Below are 27,577 nucleotides of genomic sequence, written 5' to 3'. Positions count from 1 at the left end.
GAAATTTCATTTATCATTCATTTTTATCTTTAAATGTAAATGTAACTGATACAATGTTTGTTCAATATTTGCTTCAGAGACTTTTTCTGTGGATCTGTATTTTGGTAGATGCATTCTATTTTAATGATTCTAACTACACATGAAAGAGTAGGTGTGCTTAAAAGAGTTAAACATTCTTTTAGCTAAGATGTATCATCTATAAACAATCAAAATTGAAATCTTGCCAAATATATTTTCATTCACACTCGAAAAGATGTAAATAATTTCTGTGTCTAATCACATATCTGCTGCACAATAGCCATCTTTTAAAATGTTTTTGAAATTGCACTTATGGAATTTATATGGGTGTTCTACACTTGACTTTTTATACTTGATTAGAGTATGATTAATACAGTAAACTAAAACATTGCTATATTACAACAGCCACAAACCATGTAATCTGTGTTTGAATCATCTGACAAATTCACAAATGCTTTTTCTTTGATACATACTTAACTTCTACTTTGAAGTGTTAACATGTAGGATGACCATTTACTAATACTGTTTATTTTTACACTCTGCTGTAGTTAAATCACAATGAACAAAATATTATTGAGTTAAGTAATATTTACTGCAGTTTATTTCATCTTTGTGGACCTATGATTTCTCTGGAAGAGTTGTATCTAATACTTTCTTTTCTCTGATGGGTGATGATTCCTTTATCTGTGTGAAAGACTTCTGCTGCTGCTGCTGCTGCTACCACTACCACTACTAGTACTACTACTACTGCTACTACTACTACTGCTACTACTACTACTTCTACTCTTACTACTACTGCTACTACTACTACTTCTACTCTTACTACTACTGCTACTACTACTACTGCTACTTCTTTTTCTTCCTCCTTCTTTTTTCTGCCTCCTTCCTTCCTCCTCCTCCTTCCTTTTCCCCCTTCCTCCCCCTTCCTTCTTCTTCATCTTTCTCTTTCCCCCTCATATAAAAGACATTAACATGAAACCTAGTGTCCTAACATTTTTTAATGTACAGTATTGTGAATTATAAGCACAATGTTGTGCAGCATATCTTTGGAACTTTTTCATCTTGCTTGACTGCAACCTCCATACTTCCTTCCCTCCCTCCTTCCCTCCCTTCCTTCCTTCCTTCCTTCCTCCCTCCCTCCCTCCCTCCCTCCCTCCCTCCCTCCCCCCCTCCCTCCCTCCCTCCCCCACTCCCTCCCTCCCTTCCTCCCTCTTTTCCTTCCTCTTTCTTTTTTTTTTGTTGGTAATGGCCAGCCTAACATGTATGAGGTAACATTTCATTGTAGTATTGATTAGAATTTTTCTAATCATTAGTGATGTTGGACATTTTTTTCGTATACCTGAGGCCATTTGCATATCATTTTTGGAGAAATGTTTATTTAAGTCTCTGTCCATTCCTTAAACAGTTTTTTTTTGTTGCTGAGTTGGAGTTTTTTATTTATTTTGAATGTTAACCCCTTATCAGATATATGGTTTGCAAATACTTTATCCCACTTCATAGATTGCCTTTTTACAGTGTTTTTTTCTCCTTTGCTGCACAGAAGCTTTTTAGTTTGCTATAATCTCAGTTGTCTATTTTTGCTTTTTTTGTTGCTGGTAACTTTGGAATAAATCCAAGAAATCATTACCAGACTGATGTTATGAAACTTTTCCCTAGTTTTCTATTAGAAATGTTATAATTTCAGGTCTTATGTTTAAGTCTTTGAGTTGTTTTTTGTATGTGGTGTGAAATAAAGGTCCAATATTATTCTTTTGCGTGTGGATATCTGGTTTTCCCAGCACCATTGACTGAAGAGATCCTTTCCCCATCAGGCAGCCTTACCACCCTTGTCAAAGATAAGTTCATTGATGCATGCAAGAGTGTTTTCTGGGCTCTCTATTCTGTTCCATTTGTCTATATGTTTGTTTTTATGCCTTTACCATACTGTTTTGATTACTCCAGCTTTGCAATATATTTTGAAATCAGGAAGTGTGAGGCCTCCAACTTAATTTTTGTTTCACAAGATTGTTTTGACTGTTTTAGGTCTTTTGAGGATTCATATAAATTTTAGGAATGCTTTTTCTATTTCTATTAAAAATGTCATTGGGATTTTTATAGGGATTGCATTGAATCTGTAGATCACGTTAGGCAGTGTGGAGTTTTTAAGTAATATTGTCTGCCAATCCATGAACACAGGATATATCTCCATTTATTCCTTCTTCAGTTTCTTTTATCAATGTTTTGTAGTTTTCAATGTACAAGTTTTTTTGATTCTTTGGTTAAGTTTATTTCTAAGTATTTTATTATTTTTATGCTTTGTAAATGGGATTATTTTCTTAATGTTCTTTTTAAATTGTTGTTATTGTATAGGAACACAACTGATTTTTATATGTTGAATTTGTATTCTCCAACTTTGCTTAATTGGTTTATTCTAACCATTTTTTTTTTTGGCATGGAATCTTTTATGTATAATCATTAGGGTTTTCTATATTTATTCATGCTATCTGTGAACAGAGATAATTTTCTTTCGTGATTTGAATCCCTTTTATTTATTTTCTTGCCTAATTCCTCTGGCTAGTACAATGTTGAATAGAAGTGGTGAAATTAGGTATCTTTATCTTGTTCCTTGTCTTAGAGGAAAAACTTTTAACATTTTACCATTGAGTATGATGGTGGCTGTGAACTTTTCAAATATGGTCTTTATTATGTTAAAGTAGTTTCCTTCTATTCCTTACTTGTTGTGTGCTTTAATCATAAAATAGTGCTAATTTTTGTCAATTTTTTCTGCCTCCATTGAGATAATCATATTGTCTTTATCCTTCATTCTGTCAAAGACACATTTATTGATTTTATATGTCAAACTCTTTCATCCTGTGGACAATTTCCATTTGGTCATGGTGTATAATGTTTTTGATGTGCTGTTAAATTCAGTTTGTTAGTATTTCATTGGGGATATTTACATCTGTATTCATCAGTGATATTGGCTTGTAGTTTTATTTTATTATGGTATCTTTTTCTGGCCTTGGTATCATGTTAATGCTGGCCTTATAAAAATAAGGCCAGTGTTCACTCCTCTTCAATTTTTAGAAAGATCTTAAGAAAGATAGGTATTAATTCTTCTTTAAATGTCTGGTAGAATTCACCACTGAAGCCACCTGGTACTAGGCTTTTATTGTTGGGGTGTTTTGATTACTGATTTAAATTTCCTTTAATCTCTAGTTATAGGTCTGTTCATATATTCTATTTATTCACGTTTCAATTTTGGTAGGTTTTGTGTTCTAGGAATTTATCCATTTCTTCTAGGTTACCAAATTGTTGATATATAGTTGTTCATAGTGGTCACTTAAAATCCTTTTTATTTCTGTGGCATCAATTGTAACGTCTCTTCTTTCACTTCTTGTTTTATTTGAGTCTTCTCTCTTTTCACTTAATCTAGTTAAAGATTTGTCAATTTTGTTGATTTTTTTCCAAAAAAGCAACTCTTGGCTTTGTTGATTTCTTTCTATTTTCTATTTTATTTATTTCTGCTTAAATCTAAATTATTTTTTTCTTTCTGCTAACTTCGGGCTTAGTTTGTCTTTTTTTTTTTTTAGAGGTCCTTGAGGTGTAAAGTTGTTTATTTGATATCCTTTTTCTGTTTAATGTAGGCATTTATTGCTATAAACTTCTCTCTTAGTACTGTTTTCCTGCATCTCATAAATTTTGGATGTTGTGTTTTTGTTTTCATCAGATATTTTCTAACTTTGTCTCTGATTTCTTCTTTGACCTAATGGTTGTTCAAAAGTGTGCTATTTAATTTTTACATATTTGTGAATTTTTCAATTTTCCTCCTGTTGTTAATTTTTAGTTTTATTCCACTGTGGTTGAAAAATACACTAGTGTTGATTTCAGTCTTCTTAAATAAGACATGTTTTGTGATTTAACACATGGTCTGTCCTGGAGAATGTTTCATGTGCAGTTGAAGGGAATATGTATTCTGCTGCTGTTTGGTGAAATGTTCTGTGTGTGTCTGCTAGGTTCATTTGGTCTGTGTTCAAGTCTTCTATTTCTTTATTGATCTTCTGTTTGAACGTTCTAATCATTATCAAAATCCTCTAGTATCATTGTGTTTCTGTCTATTTCTCCCTTCAGTTCTGTAAATGTCTGCCTTATATTTTTGTTACCATGGTGTTGGCTGCATATAGAATCATAATTATTATATCTTCCTGGTGAATTGACCCTTTTATCATAATAGGATATCTTTCTTTGTCTCTTGTTATTGTTTTGTACTGTGTGATATAAGTATAGACATCTCTGATGTCTTTTGGCTACCATTTGCATGGAATATCTTTTTTCATTTTTTCACTTACAGCCTATGTGTGTCCTTAAATTTAAAGGGATTCCTTTTCATTTCTTTTCTCCTTTCTTTCTTTCTCTTTTCTTTTCCTTTCCCTTTTCCCCTTCCCCCCTTCCCTTCCCTTCCCTCCCCTTCCACTTCCCCTTTCCCTTTCCCTTTCCCTTTCCCTTTCCCTTTCCCTTTTCCTTTCCTTTGTCTCATTCTGTTGCCCAGGCTGGAGTGCAGTGGCATGATCATAGCTCACTGCAGCTTCAACCTCCCAGACTCAGTCAGTCCTCCCACCTCAGCCTCCTGAGTAGCTGGGACTACAGGCACATGCCAACATGCCTGGCTAACTTTGTTGTTTTTGTTTGTTTACTTTTGTTTTTGGTTTTGTAGAGATGGAGTTTTGCCAGGTTGCCCAGGCTAGAATCTTTTATAGATAGTACATAGTTGGATTTATAGCTCTAAACCATTCAGCCTCTCTATGTACTTTGATTAAGGAATATAATCACTTACATTTAAGGTAATTACTGATAGGAAAAATTATTATTGTCATTTTGATAATTATTTTCTATCTTTCCTGTAGCTTTTTGTCCCTTTTTTTGTTTACTGTCTTCCTTTGTGTTTTATTGCTTTTTTTATGGTGATGTCCTTTATCATTTTATTTATCTTCCACAAATATTTTCTTTGAGGTTATCATAGGGGTTATATGAAACATGTAATTATAACAACTATATTTTAAGTTGGTGTGAAATTAAATTACATATAAATATTCTATATTTTTACTACCTCTCCTTTGTTACTGATGCCACAAATTGCATCTTTTTATATTTTATATCTGTTAACATATTTTTAAGTTACAGTTTTTAAAAATGCTTTTGTCTTTTAACTTTTACACCAGAATTAAAAGTCATTTATGTACCACTATTACAGTATTACAATATTCTCTGTCTATATATTTACTTTTATCAGAAAAATTTATACTATCTTATGCTTTTATGTTGCTGTTTAGTATACTTTTGTTTCATCTTGAAGGACTCCTTGAGAATTTCTTATAAGGCAGGTCTGATGGTGATGAACTTCCTCAGCTTATATTTATCTAGAAAAGTCTTTATTTCTCCTTCATTTTTGAAGAACAGTTTTGCCAATCATAGCATTCTTGGTTGGCAGGTTTTTTTTTCTTTTTTTCCTTTCAGCACTTTGAATATGTCATCCCACTTCTGGCCTGCAATGGTGCTATTGAGAAATCTGCTGATAGTCTTATCAAGGTTCCCTTGTACATAAAAAGTCTCTTTTTTTTTTCTTGCTGCTTTCAAAATGTGATCTTCGCCTTTAACTTTTGACAGTTGGATTATAATATGTCTCAATGTGGATTTCTTTGGGTTTAACTTAGCATATATTAGGCTTCTTGAATTCGAGTGTCCATATCCTTTTCCAGATTTGGGAAGTTGTTGGCCTCATTTCTTTCTTTTTTTTTTTTTTTTGAGACAGAGTCTCACTCTGTTGCCCAGGCTGGAGTGCAGTCGTGCCATCTTGGCTCACTGGAAGCTCCACCTCCCAGGTTCACATCATTCTCCTGCCTCAGCCTCCTGAGTAGCTGGGACTACCGTCACCCGCCACCGCGCCTGGCTAATTTTTTGTAATTTTAGTAGAGATGGGGTTTCACCGTGGTCTCAATCTCCTGACGTTGTGATCCGCCCGCCTCGGCCTCCCAAAGTGCTGGGATTACAGGCGTGAGCCATCGCGCCCGGCCGGCCTCATTTCTTTAAATAAGCTTTTTGTCCCCCTTTCACCCTCTTCTTTTTTTTTTTTCCCCTGGAACTCCCAAAATGCGTATATTGGTGTGCTTGATGGTGTTGCATAAATCTCTTAGGCTTTCTTCACTCTTTCTCATTCCTTTTTCTTTTTGTTTCTTTTTGTTTCTCTAACTGGATAATTTCAAATGCCTAATTATTGAGTTTGCTGATTCTTTTCCCTCTGCTTGTTAAAGTCTGCTATTAATCATCTTTAGTAAATTTTTTCAGTTATGGTATTCTTCAGCTAAAATATATCATACTTATTACTTATATAGCTGACTATGGAATGCTAATGATTATTCTTCAGAAAATACTCTTTATAAGTATGATTAATATATAATTAATTATAGATGAGATAATATGTCCAATTGAAGAACTTTCATGACTAGATGGGACCCAGGTTAAGTTTTTTCCAGAGAGATAGACTAATGATATTTGAACTGTAGAAATATAAACTGCTTGAACTGGAAAGAAAATCAAGAACAGAAAATAATTTTTACCCCTGAAATGCTAAGAATGCAAGAAAAGAATTTCAGTGTTCATTTTTGAATTCAATAAATTAAGAGCATTATCCAAAGTTGTATGACTAGTTGATAGGAAATCCTGGATGAGAATCACAAATCCTGTTCCATTGTTTTTCTTTTCCATAGCTGTTAGATTGTCTCATATTGCTATTGTCTCAATTTTTTGCTAAAGACAATACATTAACAAATATTTATCTTATATTTTTGTTTTACATTTATTCCCCATTTTTAGAGAAAAAGGCATATTAAGATCTCACTCTTAAATGTGTAAAATACTTCTACATTTTCTCAGAAAATGTATTCATGTACATTTATATACTATACATTTGTATACGTATGTAGATTTTATAATTCCAATTATAGAATACTATATTGTTTAGTATTTCTCCCTTGATTTTTCTTTTCTTGTTTGAGTTGTCCATGATTAATCAACTTTTATTGCTTTTGCTTTATAGAATCTGTCTGTCCAACACGAATTCCAGTGGCAGCTCGTGATGAAAGGGGATTTGATATTCTTTTAGGTTTAGATGTAAATACAAAGGTTAAGAAAAGAATACAGCTTTCACCAAAAAAGATAAAAGGATATGAAGTAACATCAAAAGTTGATTTATCAGAACTCACAAGGTATATATTGTATGTTGACACAACTTTTTTGGGGGCATATGTCTATGGACATGTCAAGAATTCTTTAAGCTTACACTTGCTCTTCTTTTTGTAGCAATGTTTTCCCAGAAGGTCTTCCTCCATCATATGTATTTGTGTCTACCCAAAGATTTAAGGTCAAGAAAATATGGGATTTATGGAGAATATTAACTATTGATGGAAGGCCGCAAATAGCAGTTACCTTAAATGGTGTGGACAAAATCTTACTATTTACAACAACCAGCGTAATTAATGGCTCACAAGTGGTTACCTTTGCTAGCCCTCAAGTTAAGGTAAAGATGCCTGGGATAATACCATGATTATGATATTAATGGGGAAGCACCATTGGGTTTATGTGTGTTGGGAAAAAGAGGGCTGTAATTTTAACATGACTGGAAATATTTTTACCTTAAATTTTAATGTTTCTGTATTGAGGAAAACTAACAAACAAAGGAAAATTGTTTCTTGATCAATATGGGGACAAATGCTGAGGGGAACTGACATATTCTGAGTGCCTGCTACTAGGTACCAGGCACATTTAATTATAATAGCCATCCAATAAAGAAACCATTGCTCCCATTTTGCAGACAAACTAATATTCAAGTATGTTAAGTTCTCCCTCAAAGTAGAACGGCTAATAAGTGATGACATCAGGAATTAAATTTTGGGTCTAGATGACTTCAAAGTCCATATTGGTCTGTTTTACACTGCCATGTTCTACAGGATATTTACATAAAGACATATCTATTAGGATATTAAATACTGGGTAGATAATAGACATGAAATTTACCTTAATTTAGGAGGACATTTTATTTCCCCAAATGGAATACATATTTAATAGAATATATAAACTTTAAAAAGTTTATTTTCAAAACCATGTTTTCAGAATCCAGATGCAATAATAAAAGTAATTAAGTTTTGCTCATTATTATAATTATGATAGTCTAAAGGCATATTACACAGTTTAGGAAATATATATATGGTAACATAAAGTATGCAATTTCTTCATTTAGTAAGTATATTACATTAAAAATATTTGTTGTCTGCTATCTTCATTAAAGCCAATGTGCCAGATTCTGTAAGAAATGACAAATAAATAAGGCATGTTTTTTACCTTCAAGGAGCTTATTTATAATAGGATATTCAAGGCAACTGGTATCAAATAGAAGTACAAAATGTTAGTGGAGTGTGGATGAGAAAATGTGTTCTAACATAAAGTAAGAGGAAATCTGCACAAATGAAATAATTTTTGAACTGGACCATTCAGGATGTATAGCATTTTGATGGAGATGGATATAAGAGCACATTAAATAAATGATTCAGTATTGAGTCATCATGTGTCTAATAAAATGCAGGGTTTTTATTTAGAGAATGCAAAGTGACTCTCTGGTGTTTAGAGTATAAGATGCATGGAAGAAAAGGCTATCTAGGTGCAAGCCCAATTTATGAGGGGCCTGGAAAGCCATATAATGTGGTTTGGACTTTATTCAGTGAATGTTTCATCAAAAGGTCTTGACCATAAATGTGTCAGGGTCAAGGCAATCTTCTCTACTTCTTTTTCTTCATCTGTCCATAAATAATACTTTCAACTTTATCCTAAAATTAGGCCAGATCCTTGGGATACAGAAATTAATAAGATGGAACATCTCCCCTAACAGAACTGTAGGGAGAGAGATTAATTCTAGTGGTGATCTGAAGGATGGCTTGGAAATGAAAGGGTCAGAGATCGAGATAGATTTGAAAATTATTGAAGTAAAACAAGAGTTCCATGAGCCTAAATTATGGTGGTGACAATGAAAATGAAGAAATGAATTTGAGTCATGTTGAAGAAATATATTGGGTAGAACTCTGCATCTGGTTAGTTACTGCAACTCAAAGAAAGAAACTTATGTTTAGAGGATGCTATTATGTAGGGAAATAGGGTCAGCAATAAAATTTCTGGGGTGTAGTTCAAGTCTATTTTGTTACATACCTTGTTGGGCTAATTGTGAAACATCCTGAAAAATTATTCTACCTAGTATTAGAATTACAGGACCCATGCGTAGGAGAGGTACAGGCTGTTAGTGTAGACATGGGAGTTATTACATAGCAGTGATAATTGGCCTGGAGGAATGACTGAGTCAAAAAGAGAGAGTGAAAAATGTCCAGAACAGACCTATGAGGAATGCCCTCATTAAAGGGTAGGTTGAGGGAGAAGAACACTTAGAGACAGAGAGAGAGAATCAGCAACTAGAGAGGAAGAAATGAAAATGATCAAGATGGTTTGAATCCCAGAAGTTGAGTGAGAATATCAAGGAAGATTGATTAGTTATGGGGCCCAAAGTTGCAATGAAATAAACAAGATGAGGCAGGAGAGAAGCCATTTGGATTCAGAGATTATTAAGCTATTTATGATTTTGAGGAAGTTGCTTTAGTAAGTTATTTGACACAGATTCTTTGAAATATGTAATAGGAACTCAGATAAGGATTAATGAAAGAATTGGTGGGTAGCATATGAGGTCCAGCTTGGGTTAGGATGAATTAATGCATAATACAGTCAGTCTTTGTGGGATGAAGTTTCTCAGCAATGGTTAGGAGCAAGGCAGTAAGAACAAAGAAAGTAAAATATTGTTAGGGGCTTTATTGATGAATCTTCCACACTTTCTTTTTGTAGACGTTGTTTGATGAAGGCTGGCACCAAATTCGTCTCTTAGTAACAGAGCAAGATGTAACTCTGTACATTGATGACCAGCAAATTGAAAACAAGCCCTTACATCCAGTTTTAGGGATCCTGATCAATGGGCAAACTCAAATTGGAAAATATTCTGGAAAAGAAGAAACTGTTCAGGTAGATAAATAATGATTCACTCTTTGAATTATATAGAATAAAACTTTTGCTCTCTTTTGTAATAGTTTTCACCACATTTAATCATATTTAACTTAATTATGAATTCCCTTAAGTTGTTCACCAAAATGTGGTCAGTTCGTTAGTGAAATTTTGTGTATGTATATGTATTAAAATGCAGAATTGGACTTAATCTATTTTATAAGAATATTTAGAAAAATGTTCCCCTGGGTTCAGGATAGAATTCTACATTTCTAGGAAACATTAATTTCATGTTTCCCAAGAGAAACATAGTTTAAGTAATGAATTTGGAAAAGAGAATATAGTTTCATCTGTAAGTGGGGCTGTAAAAATGTCTTCGTAGCTGCAAGGATAAAATTAGATTAATTCATGTCAGGGTTCTTCACAAACAAAACTGTTCCTTAAAAATAAAGCAATTGTGGTATGTTCAAATTATACGTACAAGTTTTGTTTTGACTTTTTGATACCTTCTTAAACTGGAGTATCTGTTTTTGGATGGAGAAATGTGTCTGTAAACGCCATTTCTAGAAAAATCCTTTATTTGAAAAGGTATGTCCCTCCTGCACTGTTTCTATTAAAGGAAGACTCTGTCATTTTCATACGTGTGTTTACACATGTGGTCTCTATGAATTAATGCTACATGTCAAATTGTAGTAAATAGTTAAGCATTAACAGGTGCTGGGCCTACTAATCACACAACGCTCCATGCCGGCAACTAAATAGCGAAGACCAAAGATGGTTTCTTGAGTCCACCCTATACCATCAGGAATGTTGCAGAGATTAGGATAAACACAGAAAACCTGGAAAAACTTTTAAGTGTCCTACAAAATGCTCTTTAGATTAGCTTTTAATACAGGAGTACTAAAAAAGCCTCACTGAATTCCGGGAGAAAATTGGAGATTTGCTCTCGGTGCTAGGGAATTTTTCTTCAGTGGTTATGTCGCATCACATCTTCATAGTGTATGTTAAGTATTAAAATTTTGTATTTTTATTGTTTTAGTTAAATGCTGTGATGTAAAACTTACACAATTACTAACCATAGTGGATGTTTCTATGTATCTGAGTTGCTCTTTTAAAACAAGTTGCTTGTGCCTCAACTTTAATTCTACTGGGTTTATGTTTTTAGTTTGATGTCCAAAAGTTGCGAATCTACTGTGATCCAGAACAGAACAACCGGGAGACAGCATGTGAGATTCCTGGATTTGTAAGTAGGAGGGATTGTTTTTTCCCCAGATGTTGCTTTAGTACTTTCAAAGCAATAAATAAAAAGCAGATAATATCTGAGTATTAATTTAATATGTAGAATTAATTTTATTTTTTAATGCTAGTGGAAGTGAAGTTACATGAAGAAAACGTATTTTGAGGTTATAGTTGAAATGAAGTTGTTATATGTCATTGTGCGAGTGTGAATGAAAGACCACAAGAAAATGTTTTCTTGTTTTGTTTTGTTTTGAGTTGGAGTCTCACTCTTGTCACCCAGGCTGGAGTGCAGTGGCGCGATTTCGGCTCACTGCAACCTCCGCCTCCTGGGTTCAAGCAATTCTCCTGCCTCAGCCTCCCGAGTAGCTGGGATTACAGATGCCCGCCACCACACTCACCTAAGTTTTGTATTTTTAGTAGAGACGGGGTTTCACCATGTTGTTCAGGCTGGTCTCGAACTCCTGACCGCGGGTGATTTGCTGGCCTCAGTCCTCTAGTACTGGGATTACAAGCATGAGCCACTGTGCCCGGCCAGTAATGTTTTTCCCATCATCTATGACTATGACTATTCCAGTGCTCAGGTAAAGCAAGATGAGACCTGCTCCAGAAAAATGTAAGATGCTTTGTCTGAATGCCAGTGTGTGAAATGCATTATTATACTTAATATAATCATGTATAATATAATATAACAATATAATAATGTATATTAAACATGTGGACAGAACACCCCAAACAGCACAGTTCTGAAGAGCAAGAAATAATTATTTTTCCTTAGTGAAATAATGAATAGATACTTTTCTTGTTGATACCTAAGTAAAAATTTATTATAGTTCTAGAATGTAAGCAGTGTTTCTAGTTATTTAGCTATTTTCATTAATGTGTTAGGAAAAAGATTATAAGCTAAAATGTTATAGCATCTCATGGTGTGTGTGTGTGTGTGTGTGCGCGCGCTCGTGTGTGTGTGTGTGCATGTGTGTGTAATCAATCCCCTTTCCCCTGGGCAAAAAATTGGTGTATTACTGCTAGTGGAAATATGGTAGAATGTTGTACAACTTTTTGACAATGTGAATTCCCAGGGATATTTGAGTCAACCATAGTTTTTAAAATGTGTGTAGTTATGTTGTCATCATCTTCTTTTTTCCTATCAAATGGAATAATGTATGGATCCACATATTCTAAAACCTTGAAGACACAGAACAGCACATTGAAAAATTCTGTAATCAAACAGAATTTTCTAGAAAGGATTTATTCTGGGTTTTCTAGATAAATAACTGTTTAAGCACTATAGTTTTAGATATTTATAACTTGAAATATAAACCTCTTTTAAAAGTGTTAATAAGTCATGGCATTTGAGAATTCACTGTGCATACTTCATTTATTGATGTCTCTGCATTGACATATGATAATTACCATTATCCTCCCATATGATGAAGCACAGCTTTAGATAGCTGATTTTGAATGCTCACTTCCACTTTATGTTTTAATGTCTCCTTCCCTACTCTCAGGTGTGACTTTCTGTGGCCTGTTTGCCTTTTGTACCTTCAATCCAACCTTCTCATTTTTGAACTAATTTTTATTGTTTGGAAAGATGATTGTCCTTTTAAAATTGCGTGTTATTTAATAAAACACAGACTATTTTAGGAGAAGCTCTCCTAAAGTGCAAGATTTTAATGCATGCAGTTTGTGACTTGCTAAGATGTATTTCGACGTTTTTTTTTTCTGGTTCTTAAATGATTTCCTGAAATTTCAAGACAACATGTAAATCTCATCTGGAGATATTTTTTATCTTGCATGGCTATTATATCAAGCAGCTCTGGTGTTTTAATTTTCTTCTTCTACTCACCTTAAAAAAATATATCCTTTCTGTATTCTCCTATATGAATGGAGTAGTAGCATGTATAGATAAGTGGCTTTTTAGGATAAATACAGGGAAATATTTTGGTTCTTGCTGGTTTTCATACTTCATATATCTCTAATGTGGATGGTGAAATATCTGTAAATTAGGCTGATAATTTATAAATTTTATTGAAAACATTTAATACACATTTGTTGTTTTTCTTTCAGAATGGAGAGGTAGGCTTGGATACTATTGTTCCCCTTAAGGTAATATTTGTATTGTGGGACCGTTTAGCTCTTTTCCAACAACTGTAAGTATGAATATTAGACAAATAGAACCCATTTTTATGTAACTTCAATGTATTTAATATTTATAGATTTTGTGATTTGGAATTTCCTATTGGGTTGGGCTAAATAAAATTTGAAAGTAAATGTAGGATATTTTTACCATCTTACACAAATATCGAAATGCATAAACATATGTGTGCATGTACCTATATGTCCCTCCATGCTTGTTGTCTGTTTCCATTTTTGTCCTTGTAGTGCCTTAATGGTCCCAGTGATGTAGGTTCAACTCCAGCTCCCTGTATTTGTCCTCCGGGAAAACCAGGACTTCAAGGCCCCAAAGTGAGTAACACCTAACTTGCTGTTTTTGTTAAGACACACAAACAAGAGTTGGGTAAACCATACAATTCCTAATCACCATTGATCCTGTTGAGAAATTTCTATCTGATGTCTTATATAGTTTAAAACCTCAGTTTTAGTCATTTTTTTATCTAGAAAAACAAGTGTATTCTAATCTAGTCTAGATTAGACTTTTGAACCTAAAACTGATATCTGTCATCCACATTAAACTGAGACAGTATTATTTGTTTGGTTGTTTTCTTTCCCCAAATACTGCTGCTAGATCCCAAGAACAATACTTCCTTAGAATCTGGTAAAAAATGAAGAAAGAGCATTTGTTAAGACATGGTCTGAATTCTTAAATGTCTGAATTCATAATTTGTCAAAATAATTTTTGGATGGAAAAAATGAAGTAAGAAATTTAAAATGGATTTTATTATTGTAAGTTTGATTTGAAGTTAGAGCCACGTACATTTATTTCACTTAATCATGTACTTTTGGGGAGTATATTCTTTTAGTCATTTCCATATTTCCATATATGCACTTGTTCCAGTAACATTTACATATTGATTTGTATACAAATGTACATATACATTTTTATATGATTGGAGCCATTGTGTGCATACTACTTTGTAACTGGTTGTTTTATACATAATATGTTCTGAATATTTTGCTATGCAATTTAATATTAATGACTAATTTTTTTTTTTTTTTTTTTTTGAGATGGAATCTTGCTGTGTTGCCAGGCTGGAGTGCAGTGGCACAATCTTGGCTCACTACAAGCTCCGCCTTGTGGGTTCAAGCTATTTCCCTGCCTCGGCCTCCCGAGTAGCTGGGATTACAGTCATGCACCACCGCGCCCGGCTAGTTTTTTGTATTTTAGTGGAGATGGGGTTTCACCATGTTGGCAAGGATGGTCTCGATCTCCTGACCTCGTGATCCACCCACCTCTGCCTCCCAAAGTTCTAGGATTACAGGTGTGAGCCCCTGCGCCCGGCCTAATGGCTAAATTTTTAAGTAAGTTGTGTTACTTGTGGCATCACTTAGACACAGCCTAAGTAAGACACTCAGAAGTGTAGTGGTTTGTCCATGATAGGTAAATCTTGTCTAGTTAACATTATATTAAAATATCACCTAAATAAAATAATGTGTAACTTGAAAGCAGGTATGTTTCCCTAAGCAAAAAGATAATGTTTACGTGTATTGATCACCTCTTACTTGAAGTAACCATAATCATTTTTGTTAAATATGAATTATAATGTTCATTTAGACTGAATTTTCTGATTAGTGTTTCAATTTTAGTATATATGCTGCCAAAGTCAGTTTGTAATTAGTGTTTCAATCGTCAAAACTGAAAAAGTTTTATTTTTTGGACTGCTGGTCCAAGATAATTTAATTCTTTCTTTTATGTATATTTCTCTATTCATTTCAGGCCTAACCATTAAAATAAAGAAAGATATGGAATTTAAGAAGTATACATTTGATCTGTCATTAAAAGTAAATTTCTGTCTGACTTTAAATTTGAATGCAATACATGATAATCAATGTATTATTGTAAATTATTTTTAGATAGCATTTAGAAGAGTTAATCCAAATCATCTTTAAAGTAACCACCTATTATTTAAGATATCTTGACATAAAGGAGAAATACCTATAAAATACTCCTGGGAGACTATAACCTGGAAGACACCTTGGTGTGTCCTACCAGTAGATTCTTTTAAAAATATATATTCATATAATTTATTCACCTTGGAATATTATACATAAAAATAATTTGACCTGCATTAGATATAATGTAGAAATCAGAGACCCGTGCTATCTGACCTATCAAAGCCTACAGTGCTTTTCTGACTCTCAGTGAGATTCAAGCCACCTCCACCATATCCAGGGTCTCCAAGAGGCTGTTCACTTTTGGGAGGCACCTGAAGCCTCTGATGTTTTCTGATTGTCATTTGTGGTCCAATAGATGTCTTGTAGTGTCACCTATTTTTACTCATGTACTTTCTACACTAAATTTTTAGCACACCCATTGTCTTATCTGATGAAACCTCTAATGTTTAATATTTTCAAGTTTCATGTGTTTCTCATTTTCATTTTCGTTTCTTAGTCATAATCTAGCCCTATTGCCACCTACTACTCTAAGTGAAATTGCAGTTTTCCACCAATCTTCAAGTTGGCGTGCCTTTTTGATCTGCTTTCCATTTTCTTCAGAAAATCTGGCAGGAGGACAGGAGCACACACACACTCTTCCATCCATTTAGGGCTCTTTATCCTGGAAGTGGTTCCTTACCCAGAACACGGACCTGTATGTAAAAAACAGAATCCCTAGCAACCCTCTAAGTTGCACTTCTTTCCTGGCTTTGAAAGTTGATAGAGTTTTAATTAGTTCAACAGAACCTGAATTAAAACAGATGAGACGAGTTTACTTTAGGTTCCACTGAGGCTTATTGGCCATTTTTGTTATATGCTTTCTGGAAAGTTTTGCAGAAGTCTATCAAATAGAGTGACCTGTAAAGAACAGATCTAGCTTTTCTGTTAGCCAGAAATAGACTTTTAGGAGGTAAGTGTGGGGTCGAGACTGAAACAGAGCAGAAATTTTTGTATCGATAAATGGGGAAGTGCTGATTCTAAGATAGTTTTTTTTTTTTTTTGGAAGTTCTTTAGATTTCTGGAAAATGTGACAACACTGTGGCAAAACCAGGTCAAAATGACCAGGTACACCGCACTTAGACTTATCATGTCATTGACTTTTTATCAGGCATCAAAAAATTATCTGTCACTAGACTGTGAGCCCCTGGAAGAATAGCTTATTTTTTATCCCTAATGACAAACATAGGGAATGATTAATGAATTCGTTGGAATCATTTGTATATGCAAGCCCGTCTTTTGTTCACAATAAAGGTTAATAAAAAGAAAATTCTCCTTTGACACTCCAGTCTGGCACAGTGCTTAACAGGAATAATTTTTGTTAAAGGAATTGTGAAATTGTCAAAACAATAAGATCCACCCCTCCCCCCATTTAACCTATGTGGAATGCGCTTCTGTTCTGCAAGAAAGATCCAGCTCAATCCCAGCTTGCAAATAACTTCCTTTCAAATGACCCATGCATGCAAATGACAGCTTCTTCCCCTACTTCAGTAGTCAGAGGAACATTTGTGGGAACAAACTCCTGCATTTGCTCTAGTCTTAAATATCAGAAGTGGAAAGAAGACATTTTTGTTTTTTTCAGGTTAGGACAATTTTTTAATAACTTCTTTGCTCCGAGATACCACTTTTACTATAGCCATATCTCTGTTGATACCCTTTGTTACACCCTAATAATTTTGCCAATTAGAGATTCATTGGGACTATCAAGGTACCCTCTGTCTAAAACACAAAAGCCTTTGGAAAATTTCAAGGGCCAAGGGTATTTACATTTTTATGTTAAAAGTTTTCAGACTGAGTAGAGTCCTTCTAGATTCAGGGCGTGGTACTTGGGTTCTGAGGGAGGAAAGAGGTTGGCTTTGGAGAATGTAATACGTCTTAGGTCAGATGTTCTTGTGGAGACCAGAGGGGTAGCATGAAGGCATAAGGTTTTTGAAATGAAGGCTTATAAACATCATATTTGGGCCTATATGAAGAATTCCAAAGTTTTGCCTTGGATGAACAACTTAAAATATTAGCTTATTTTTATAAGCACAACTGTTTCATACTTTATTTATATTTACATTACTTAAGAGACCATATTCAGAGATGTTTTAGTTTAGTCCATGACATTTCCAGTCCTGTCAACAACTTAAAAATCCAGTGGCACAAATTCAAATAAACATAAATAGATACTGCTTTTCAGCTGAGTACATATTTTTGAAAACTCGAAATGTACAAATGTTTCAACTAAATTAGAATAAGGTGGATTGGGAACTTAGTCACAGTTTTATAATAATAAGTCATGTGTCTAATTTAATGTATTGGGGAATTTTTTCCATATTAAATTTTCTAGCATTCCTCAGTCTGGTTCTGATCAGTGTATTATTGTGGACAGGAATGGTAGTGTTTAAAAGCTTGGACCCTGGAGCTGAACTGATTGGGTTTGAATCCCATCTCTATCACTGCTGTGTGACCTTGGGCAAGTTCCCTAACCTTCCCGGCCCTCAGTTTTCCTACATAGAAAATGGGAATAATAAAAGTATCTGCTTCATAGGATTATTATGAGAATTTGGTAACTCAATATATGCAAATCTGTTGGACCAGAGCTTAGTGCATAACAGTCAATAAAGGTTGAGTGTCAGCTTTTATTAAGAGTAATAAAATTGGCCTTCTCTCCAGTCAGCTATATTAATTAGGATTTTACTTTATCCTTCCAGTTTTTTAGGAACAATACCAAACCTACCTGAGTTTTTGCAAATAACTTAGTGACAGCAATAGTCAAAATAATCAGTAAAATCTAACAGCAATAGCAGAACCTACAAGAAATTATTTTCTTCTTGGGGCTGTTGACCAGTGTTATGGTCTTTATGAAGTCACATTGGATTTATCTTGTGTGTAATTTTTTCATTCGGGAACTTAATTTTGATTAACTGGAAACATTATTATTAAATATATTTTTCATAATTTTATGCAGCATAAAAAGCACAAGTCCTTTTTCTGTGCCAAATTTTTATTTCAGCCTGATGATGATAGAGATTAAACCCTCTCAAATCCTTTTGATATCTTAGGTTTTGCTGATAATTACTATTCTACAAATGAGTGGGTCAGTGACAGATTGTATTTGAAGCACATCAGACAAAAAGTAGTTATTGAATCTCTACTTGATACCCAGCATTGTAGCAAAAAAAAAAAAAAAGTAAGGCCAGGCATGGTGGCTTACACCTGTAATCCCAACACTTTGGGAGGCGGAAGTGGGCGGATCATGAGGGTATGAGTTTGAGACCAGCCTGGCCAACATGGTGAAATCCCATCTCTACTAAAATTACAAAAATTAGCTGAGCATGGTGGTGCATGCCTGTAATCCCAGCTAATTGGGAGGGTGAGGCAGGAGAATCACTTGAACCTGGGGGGTGGAGGTTGCAGTGAGCCAATATCATGCAATTATTGCACTCCAACCTGGGTGACAGTGCGAGACTCCGTCTCAAAAAAAAAAAAAAAAAAAAAAAGTAATTCAGACTTTGCTACAGTCTGAATCCAAATGATAAATGAAGACTAACTAAAAGAAAACTTTGAGAAAACACTAGTGATGACTAAGTGATTTAAGAGCTGTCATAGATTTTCAGTAGAAAAGGACACCAGGAAAAAATGGAGTAACAAGAAAGGTACAGTGAGGAGAATTTTCTTGTGTTAGCTCTAGAGTGGAAAAAGAGAAAAAAAATTTATTCCAGGGAGAAGAAAAAGTTGGAATTTCTTGAAAGGTGGCCAGTCCAGTCAGCACATGGATAAGGAGGGATGGCAGGGAGGCTGGAGATGAATGTGCACCTTCTCAAAAATAAGAGAGAAATTCTAACTCCCTAGAGACAAAGTTGTTTCCTAATGCCCAGCCAGCATTGCAAGTCCTTGGATTAGAAATACAAATTATATTTATTCAGCGAGACATTTCATGGTTCAGCATTATTTCCCCCCCTTGAATTTACAACTCTTCTTTCTGTCTTTTAAAAATGACATTTGCCTTCTTCTCAGCCTTTCCTCAAGCTAAGCCTCTTGGGGGGCAGCTGCTAAGTGAACAGCTCATCCCTGCTTTATTGGTTCCTTATTAGAGTTCACTTAGTTCTTTCCATTTTTTTTTTTCTCCTGTTGTTTCAGGAACAAATCTCCCTAGCCAAGAGTCTGAAGTAGTATTTCCATGAAATTTGGCTCTATAATAATACCTTAATCACAGTGTAAGTGATTGATTTCCATGTGAATGATTTCTTGATAAAAAATAGTAAAGAGGTCAGGCTCAGTAGTTCATACCTGTAATACCACCACTTTGGGAGGCTGAGGCAGGAGGATCACTTGAGCCCAGGAGTTCAAGACCAGTCTGGGCAACATAGTGAGACCCCACCTCTACAAAAAATATGAAAATTAGCTGGGCATGATGGCTTGTACCTGTAACCCCAGCTACTTGAGAGGCTGAGGTGGAAGGATCACTTGAGCCTGGGAGGTTGAAGCTACAGTGAGCTGTGATCACACCACTGCACTCCAGTCTGGGTGACAAAGCAAGACCCCATCTCAAAAAACAAAACAAAACAAAAAAAACCCCAAAAGTGAAGAATTAATAGAAATCATGTGCCTCTCTAGAGGGACACCCTGATACTTATGGCAGCGACTTCCTATTTTTCAGCAGGATGCTCCATTTAGATTTCACGAATTCATAGATAGATGCCTATGATATTTTTTAGTGTTTCTTAGAATTAAGTTATAAAACATCCTTACCTCACAAAAAGTGTTGCTTTCATGTTGTTTTTACATGGATGGTGGCCACCTGAATGGTCAGTACTGGCCATTGGACAACATGGAAGAGTTCCGTAGAGTGTGACTGAGCTCATTGCCATGTGATATTAAACAGTGTTCTTTAAAGATCTTAGGTTTTTGAGGATAAAGGTTTTTTTTCTTCATTCAAATATTACATGTATTCAAGGATTATGGGACTTGGAATAGAGTTGTTTGGCCTGGGCCTTGCTCTCATAGTAATATTATATTAATTTGAGATTGCAAGTATAGACAAAGTAACGCAGCAACACACTTACAGGATTGAAAGAAATGATAGTTATGCAGCTTTAAACTTGAATTCTACATGAGAGATCACATGGTCTACAGACTATTTTTAAAATAAATATGAGTTAAGTTGTATTGTAGGACATCAATATCCGTATATATAGAACCTATAGGATATAATGAAGTCTATATGCCAGGCGCGGTAGCTCACCTAGCACTTTGGGAAGCTGAAGCAGACAGATCACTTGAGGTCAGGAGTTTGAGACCAGACTGGCCAACATGGTGAAACCCCATCTCTACTAAAAATATAAAAATTAGCCAAATGTGGTGGCACATGCCTGTAGTCCTAGCGACTTGAGAGGCTGAGACAGGAGAATCTCTTTAACCTGAGAGGTGGAGATTGCAGTGAGCTATCACAACACTGAACTGCAGCCTGGGTGACAGAGCCAAACTCCATCTCAAAAAAAAAAAAAAAAAAAAAAAAAAGTTCTATGAGTCAAATATTGCTATCATGGAGACCACATTTGCTATGATACTTTACAGTTTGTTCAGAATTCTAAAAATATATCCTACCATAAATATGCACATTTTGCATCAGTGAAAAATACTTTACTTGCTATAGTTATACTTGGTGTGGTCACATAAATAAATCATTGAAAGTTCAATATAATAAGATGTATTATATATTAAGTAAGCATTTAAAATATGGCTTTTTGGGCTTTTTTTTTTTTTTTTTTTACTTTTGTTTTTAACATACAAAAAGCCTCAAATAATGGAATTGGTTTTGAACTTTTATTGATCCTGACTGCACCAATGTGCCTGTTTGTTTTGTACTCAAAAGTTTGTTTGCTTCCTGCTTAGGGTGACCCTGGACTGCCTGGGAACCCTGGCTACCCTGGACAACCTGGTCAAGATGGTAAGCCTGTGAGTACTGAAAGCTTAGTCATCTCCGGTATATCTGGGATTGTAGTGTCAAAGTAAAAGTTTTGCTGAGCAAAGTTAGACAGACAAGGAAAGCTTTATTCACGACTGCTGCCATAGGAAGGAGAGACTGAACTCAACTTTGTTGGAACAAAAGGAGCTGGGGTGTGTAAGCATTAGGACAAGTTAATGGACAAGTAGTAGAGGACTTTAGATGGGAGATTAATCAATAGACTTAAGCACATTGAGTTATTCCACAGTTTGCAAATGTTTTCCTCTGTGATTAGGCCATCTCCCTTTGCTAATTGGTGCTCATCAAAGTTACATACATACCCTCCCTCAGAGACTGGAAGATAGTGGGGACACTATCTTCCTTGATGATTACATTTCAAAGGGGTGGCTCTTAGGTCCTTGAGAAAGACATTTCTGGGTTATAAAATTGACAAGTAGCTTTTAGAGCTTTTTAGAGTATTTACATTTCAAAGGTGCAGAGAAGGAATTTACAATTGTAAGTTCTCTAAAGCAAATGCTGTAAGGAAAAGGGACGTTCAGGATCCCCAGTCAGGAAGAAAGCTGCCTAAGTTTAGTCAAGCTGAAGAGAATGTTAAGGCCAGCTCGGGAATAGAGTTAGTGTCCTAGTTAGCTTTTAGTTATCTTACTTCAAAATTGCATACATCTTTGCTACAAAAAAAAATACTGTCCAGTGAATTCTCAGTATCATGAAGGGCTGGTTTTAGAAATTCTGTTGTCTTTTCTCTACACATCTGTGGAAGCTTTCAAGTTAAAAACCCTTTTAAAGGTAACGTTATTTTCCTAATAATGTATACACTGGAATATATTTATAGTCTGACTAAAAAATACAATATCCTCTAAGGCTCAAGGAAACTTTAGAGATGTAAAGGGAACATAAATAAACTTTAAAGCACTTTAGGCAAATATTTACAGTTAAGTCACTATCAGCATGTATATAAGAGTAAACATTAAGAATTAGCTTTTGGCTGGGCACTGTGGCTCATGCCTATAATTCCAGCAATTCACGTGGCTTATGTGGGTGGGTCACTTGAGACCAGGAGTTTGAGACCAGCCTGGCCAACTTGGTGAAACCCCATCTCTATTAAAAAAAAAAAAAAAATTAGCTGGGTGTGGTGGCACACACCTATAGTCCCAGCTACTTAAGAGACTGAGGCACAAGAATCACTTGAACACGAGAGGCGGAGGCTGCGTGAGCTGAGATCATGCCAGTCTGAGTGACAGCACAAGACTCTGTCTCAAAATAAAATGAAGAGGAATTAGCTTTTGAATGTTTGAATGTCAAATTGTAATTGTCACCAAAATGAAGCATTTCCTGAGATTTTCTTTATCATGAGGCATTAATTCTTACCATGAAAGCGTGAGAATGTTTGCATTGTGAATCAAAATTGTTCAAGGAATGAAAGAACCATAGATATAATGCAAAATCATCAATACCTTAACCATGAGGATGAAAGAGTTGCTTAAGTTCCTGAGAGAGATTTCCTAAGAAATTAAAAAACAAACAAACAAACAAACAAACAAAAAACAACTAGCCAGATTTTGAAGAAGTAGTAATGTGCTAAGACTTTTTATACTAGTGTTGCATGGGAAGAGGATGGATAAACAGGTAAACCTCTCTAGAGAAAGATTATCAAAAAAGGGAGGTAATTATCCTTAGCAAACTAACACAGAAAACGAGATACCGCATCTTCTCACTTATAAGTGGGAGCTAAATGATGAAAACATATGGACGCATAGAGGAGAACAACACCCCCTGGAGCCTATTGGAAGGTGGAGGGTGAGAGGAGGGAGAGGGTCAGGAATAATAACTAATGGGTACTAGGCTTAATACCTGCGTGATGAAATTATCTGTGCAACAAATCCCCATAACACAAGTTTACCTGTGTAACAAACCTGCACGTGTACCCCTGAACTCAAAAAAGAAAAAAGAAAGCAAACTTGGGGAAATTTGTTTTTCTTAAAAAGCAGGGAGGCTGAAGGGGTAAACAAAAGTGGTAGCCACCTGTAGATGCAGAGAGCTAAGGTGATGTTGTGTGGTTGCTGGGGCAGCAGTTTTTCAGCTGACTCACAGGGATTCAGAGTGTGAGGGCAATCGAGTTACAGACTTTGATAAAGACAGTGATTTGATCTGTTTTATGATTTAGAAGGATAAATATAATGCTATTTGGAGAGTAGATTATATGGGGTCAAGAGTAGAAGAAAGGAGACTACGCAGGAGGTTGTTTCATGATTGTGAGTGGTAAGAGTAGTTTGTAATAGGGTGATATGGGAGAATGGAGAAGTCAGATTCTGGGTTATTAATGGAAAGCTGACTACAATTGCTAGCAAATTTAGATATAGGATATGAAAGGAAGAGAGGAATCAAAGAAGAATCAAAGGAGTATAGCTTGAGCAACTGGGTGAATTGTGGTGCCATTTACTGTGCTGTGCGAGACTCGGGGAGATAAAAGTTTTATAGACATGTCTTAGTCCGTTTTCTGTTGCTATAACAGAATATCACAGACTAAGTAATTTATAGAGAAAGGTTTATTTGGCTCATGATTCTGCAGGCTGGGAAGTCCTAGAGCATGACACTAGTATTTGGCAAGGTCATGGCAGAAATCATCACATGATGAGAGTGTGAGTGAGAAGTAGTGGAGTGGGAGAGAGCAGGAGAACAAGGGAGTCAGTCAAAATCATCCTTTTTATCAAGAATTCAATCCCTTGGTAACTAACCCACTCCCCACAATAATGACCTTAATCTATTCATGAAGGAAATGTCTCTATGACCTAACTACCTCTTAAAGACTCCACATATTATTACTGTTACAATAACAATTACATCTCAATGTGAATTTTTGAAGGGGCAAACATTCAAACCATAGCAGGTGGGAATTGGAACTATATTTTTGGACAGGTTGGAGGTGGCCAATTGGGACTTATTTTCATGCAGATGTATGCAAAACCATGAGAGTGGATGAGATCACTTAAGAAATGAATACAGATAAATAGAGAAGAGAAAGTGGCAGGGGATTGACCACAGGGCTCTCTTACAGGGGAAAAAGTGGAAGTGGGTCCAGCCCAGGAATTTGGGAAAGACTGATCAGTGAGATGGGAGGAAAACCAGGGGAGTGTCATTCTATTAGGCGTATTATTGCTGTCAAGAGATCCAGAAGAATGAGGCCTATGACTAGACCATGGATTTGCTATAGGAGAGTATTTGAGGACCTTGATGAGTAGGATTTCAGGGAGGATAGTACAAACAACAGATTGAAATGAATTAAGCACAGAGTGGGAGATAAGAAAAAGGGTGGCAGTGAATATAGATGCTTTTTTTTCTGAGAGATATAAAAGGAAGCAGAGACACAGAGCAGTAGAATTGGCACAATGTTTTAAAGGCAGGGTTTTTAAAAAATGGGAGATATTGTAGCATGTTTTTATAATGATGAAAATGAGGCAAAGGAAAAAAATCAAAGTTTGGAAGATAGGGGATATTTTCAGGAGGAAAATCCATAGGTAGGTTGGAGGGCGTTGATTCTAGTTACAAAAGTAGAGCTTGGCCTGGATGGAGAGTGTGGGCAATTAAATATATTAGACATAGGTCAAGCTGATGGCACTTTAAAATGTGGGCTATTTTGGGGGAATAAATTGAGGGAATTATCATAAGACAGCTTCTTTTTGAACAAAATTGAATTGAGGGAATAGACTCCAAACCTAACCTTTCCTCTTTTGTATTTATCTTCAACCCCCATTATATGCCAACATTTGCCTTATAATTTCTCTTATAGCCCATTCGTTTCTCACTTTTACTTAAGAGGTCATATGACTTTACTGCCTTTCCTCACGTCAATTCCTTAATCTCACTGAAGATACTTCCCTGAGGTCCCATGTGAGTTTTGCCCTAATTACACTGGGTGAGCTGAGTTTTATAAATGTGAGCCTCGTTGGCCTGCAGACCCCTCTCCTGGGACCTACTTTTTTCTGAGACTGGCAGCTGAAGTGCTGTACTGACTCCAGAGCCAATGCAGTTCACACACCGATGTCATCTGCTGATGCCTCAAAATGACACAGAGCTCTCAGACAGCACTGCTAAATGAGTTAGGTCTTCTTTTTAGTGACAAAAAAATCCTGGGTAATGTTTGGAAGTGAGTGCTGAGCAGGCCTTCCACAGGCTATCAGCCCTTGGTTTTCTTTGTTTAAAAAAACCTCTTCCCATGCATGAAGCACTGGAGGTGAATTATTGTTAGCCTGATATAATACTCATGGATATTACTCTATGACTCTAAGTTATAATAGACTTATTTATTGTCTCATCTCATTTAGTACATGTATGTGTTTTGGTGTCTGTGTGTATGATTTTATGTGTAGGTAACTATGGTAGTATCTGATAGTAGTCTCAAAGAAAAACACAACTGTGGTAGGAAGAATAATGGTCCCTCAAAGATGTCCATGTCTTAATCTTTAACTCCTGTAAATGTGTTATTTTACACGCAAAAGGGACTTTGCAGATACCATTAATTCAATGATCTTGAGATGGGAGATTGTCCTGGATTATCTAGGTAGCCAGATATAATCACAGAAGTCTTTATAAAAGGGAGGCAGGAGTGTCGGAGTCGGAGAAAGAGAGTCCATGATGGAAGCAAAGAGCACAGTGAGGTAAGCGTGAGCCCAGGAATGATGGGAGCCTCTAGAAGTTGGAAAATGGAAGCTGCCCTGGAGCCTCCAGAAGGAATGCACTCTGGCTGGCACCTTAGTTGTATATAAGATTCCTTTCAGTTTCTGACCTCTGAAACTGTAAGGTAATGAATTGGTGTTATTTTAAGCCACTATGTTTGGGGTAATTTGTTATAGCAGCAGTAGGAAACTGACACATCAGCCCAAATCCTGTCTTCCCAAAGGTATGACTTTTTCTTAAATATCCAGCCCCTCCCCCCAGTCTCCCTACCTCCCCCACATTTCTTTTCCTCTGCAGGGGATGTGAGGTTGGGTGGTCAGGCAGGAAGAACAAGCAAGCCTGGGAGCCAAAACAGCTGAGGGTCATTAGTATGTGTTCAAGGCCAGCACCCAGTGGGAGTGGGAAGGTGTGGGTGGGGCCTCTGGCTGGCTATTGGAGCCATCTGGACCAAGGAAACTTGGATGGAACAATTTGAAGGGAATTCTGCTTTGTTTGGACTTGTTTCTGTGCAACCCCCCTCAATGAGCAATTTGAATCTCTTTCACACATTATAACCAGGCCAAGCCAACTGAAACTTTAAATAGGAAATTATTTCACTCTGGAGAAATACTAATTTTCATAAGAAAAGTGCCTTCAACCAAAATTAAATAGCTATTTCGGATCCTTCTATTTCTTTCTCAGTTCTCTGTCAGTTAAATAAGTTCTATTATCACAGTGTCTGAACATGTTATTGCTTTACTATTTTAACATTACAAAAGAGGTAGGGGAAATATTTATATATCCTGCCAGGTAATTCAGAGGAGTACAACTACTGAAGGCATTATAGAGATATGGCATTGATTTGTTAAAGAAGGCCATATGTGGAAATAGCCCTAGCTTATGAGTTTATAGAAGTTTATATTTTTACAGTGCTCATTTCTGTTTTCTGTTATCATTAGTTACTCTTTTTTTTTTGTTTTTGAGACAGAGTCTCACTGTCGCCCAGGCTAGAGTGCCTGGCACAATCTTGGCTCACTGCAAGTTCTGCATCCTGGGTTCATGCCATTCTTCTGCCTCAGTCTCCCTAGTAGTTGGGACTACAGGTGCCCACCACCACACCTGGCTAATTTTTTTGCATTTTTAGTAGAGATGGGTTTTCACCATGTTATCCAGGATGGTCTTGATCTCTTGACCTTGTGATCCACCCGCCTCGGCCTCCCAAAATGCTGGGATTACAGGCGTGAGCCTCCACACCCAGCCTAGTTACTCTTTATGAAGTAAAGTACTTTACTAAAGCAAAAGCCCAAGCTGGTCATTAGAGAGATCTGAGATTGTTTCTCTTTGCTGAACATAGGCTGCTTTGCTTCTATGGACCTCAGTTTCTTTGTCTGGAAAATGAGAAGATGGTTCCAGATGAGGCCCAGGTTCTCTCTAATCTGATATTTTAGGATTCTTTGAAGACCATCATATTGGCTAAGAGAGAAGTAGACTAAGCTGTAGAATTCTAGAGATGATTTTCTATATTAATAGGCTCAGGAAGTG

At 35.8% G+C, this 27,577-nt stretch overlaps 1 protein-coding gene across 1 annotated transcript in view; it reads left to right on the top strand.

Annotated features, from left to right (window-relative positions):
- Positions 1-27,577, top strand: part of COL21A1 (collagen type XXI alpha 1 chain) — a 197,584-nt gene that overhangs the window by 75,996 nt on the left and 94,011 nt on the right. Inside the window, exons 6-12 of the mRNA XM_025384346.1 lie at positions 7,091-7,259; positions 7,354-7,570; positions 9,931-10,104; positions 11,249-11,326; positions 13,387-13,395; positions 13,702-13,785; positions 21,310-21,372. Of these exons, the coding sequence (XP_025240131.1) occupies positions 7,091-7,259; positions 7,354-7,570; positions 9,931-10,104; positions 11,249-11,326; positions 13,387-13,395; positions 13,702-13,785; positions 21,310-21,372 (794 nt within the window). The remainder of the gene's footprint in view (positions 1-7,090; positions 7,260-7,353; positions 7,571-9,930; positions 10,105-11,248; positions 11,327-13,386; positions 13,396-13,701; positions 13,786-21,309; positions 21,373-27,577) is intronic.

The sequence above is a fragment of the Theropithecus gelada genome, chromosome 4 (assembly GCF_003255815.1).
Source record: "Theropithecus gelada isolate Dixy chromosome 4, Tgel_1.0, whole genome shotgun sequence".
NCBI classification, from domain to species: Eukaryota; Metazoa; Chordata; class Mammalia; order Primates; family Cercopithecidae; genus Theropithecus; species Theropithecus gelada.
The sequence above is the reverse complement of the archived record's forward strand: the minus strand, read 5'-3'. Positions and strand labels throughout refer to the sequence as shown.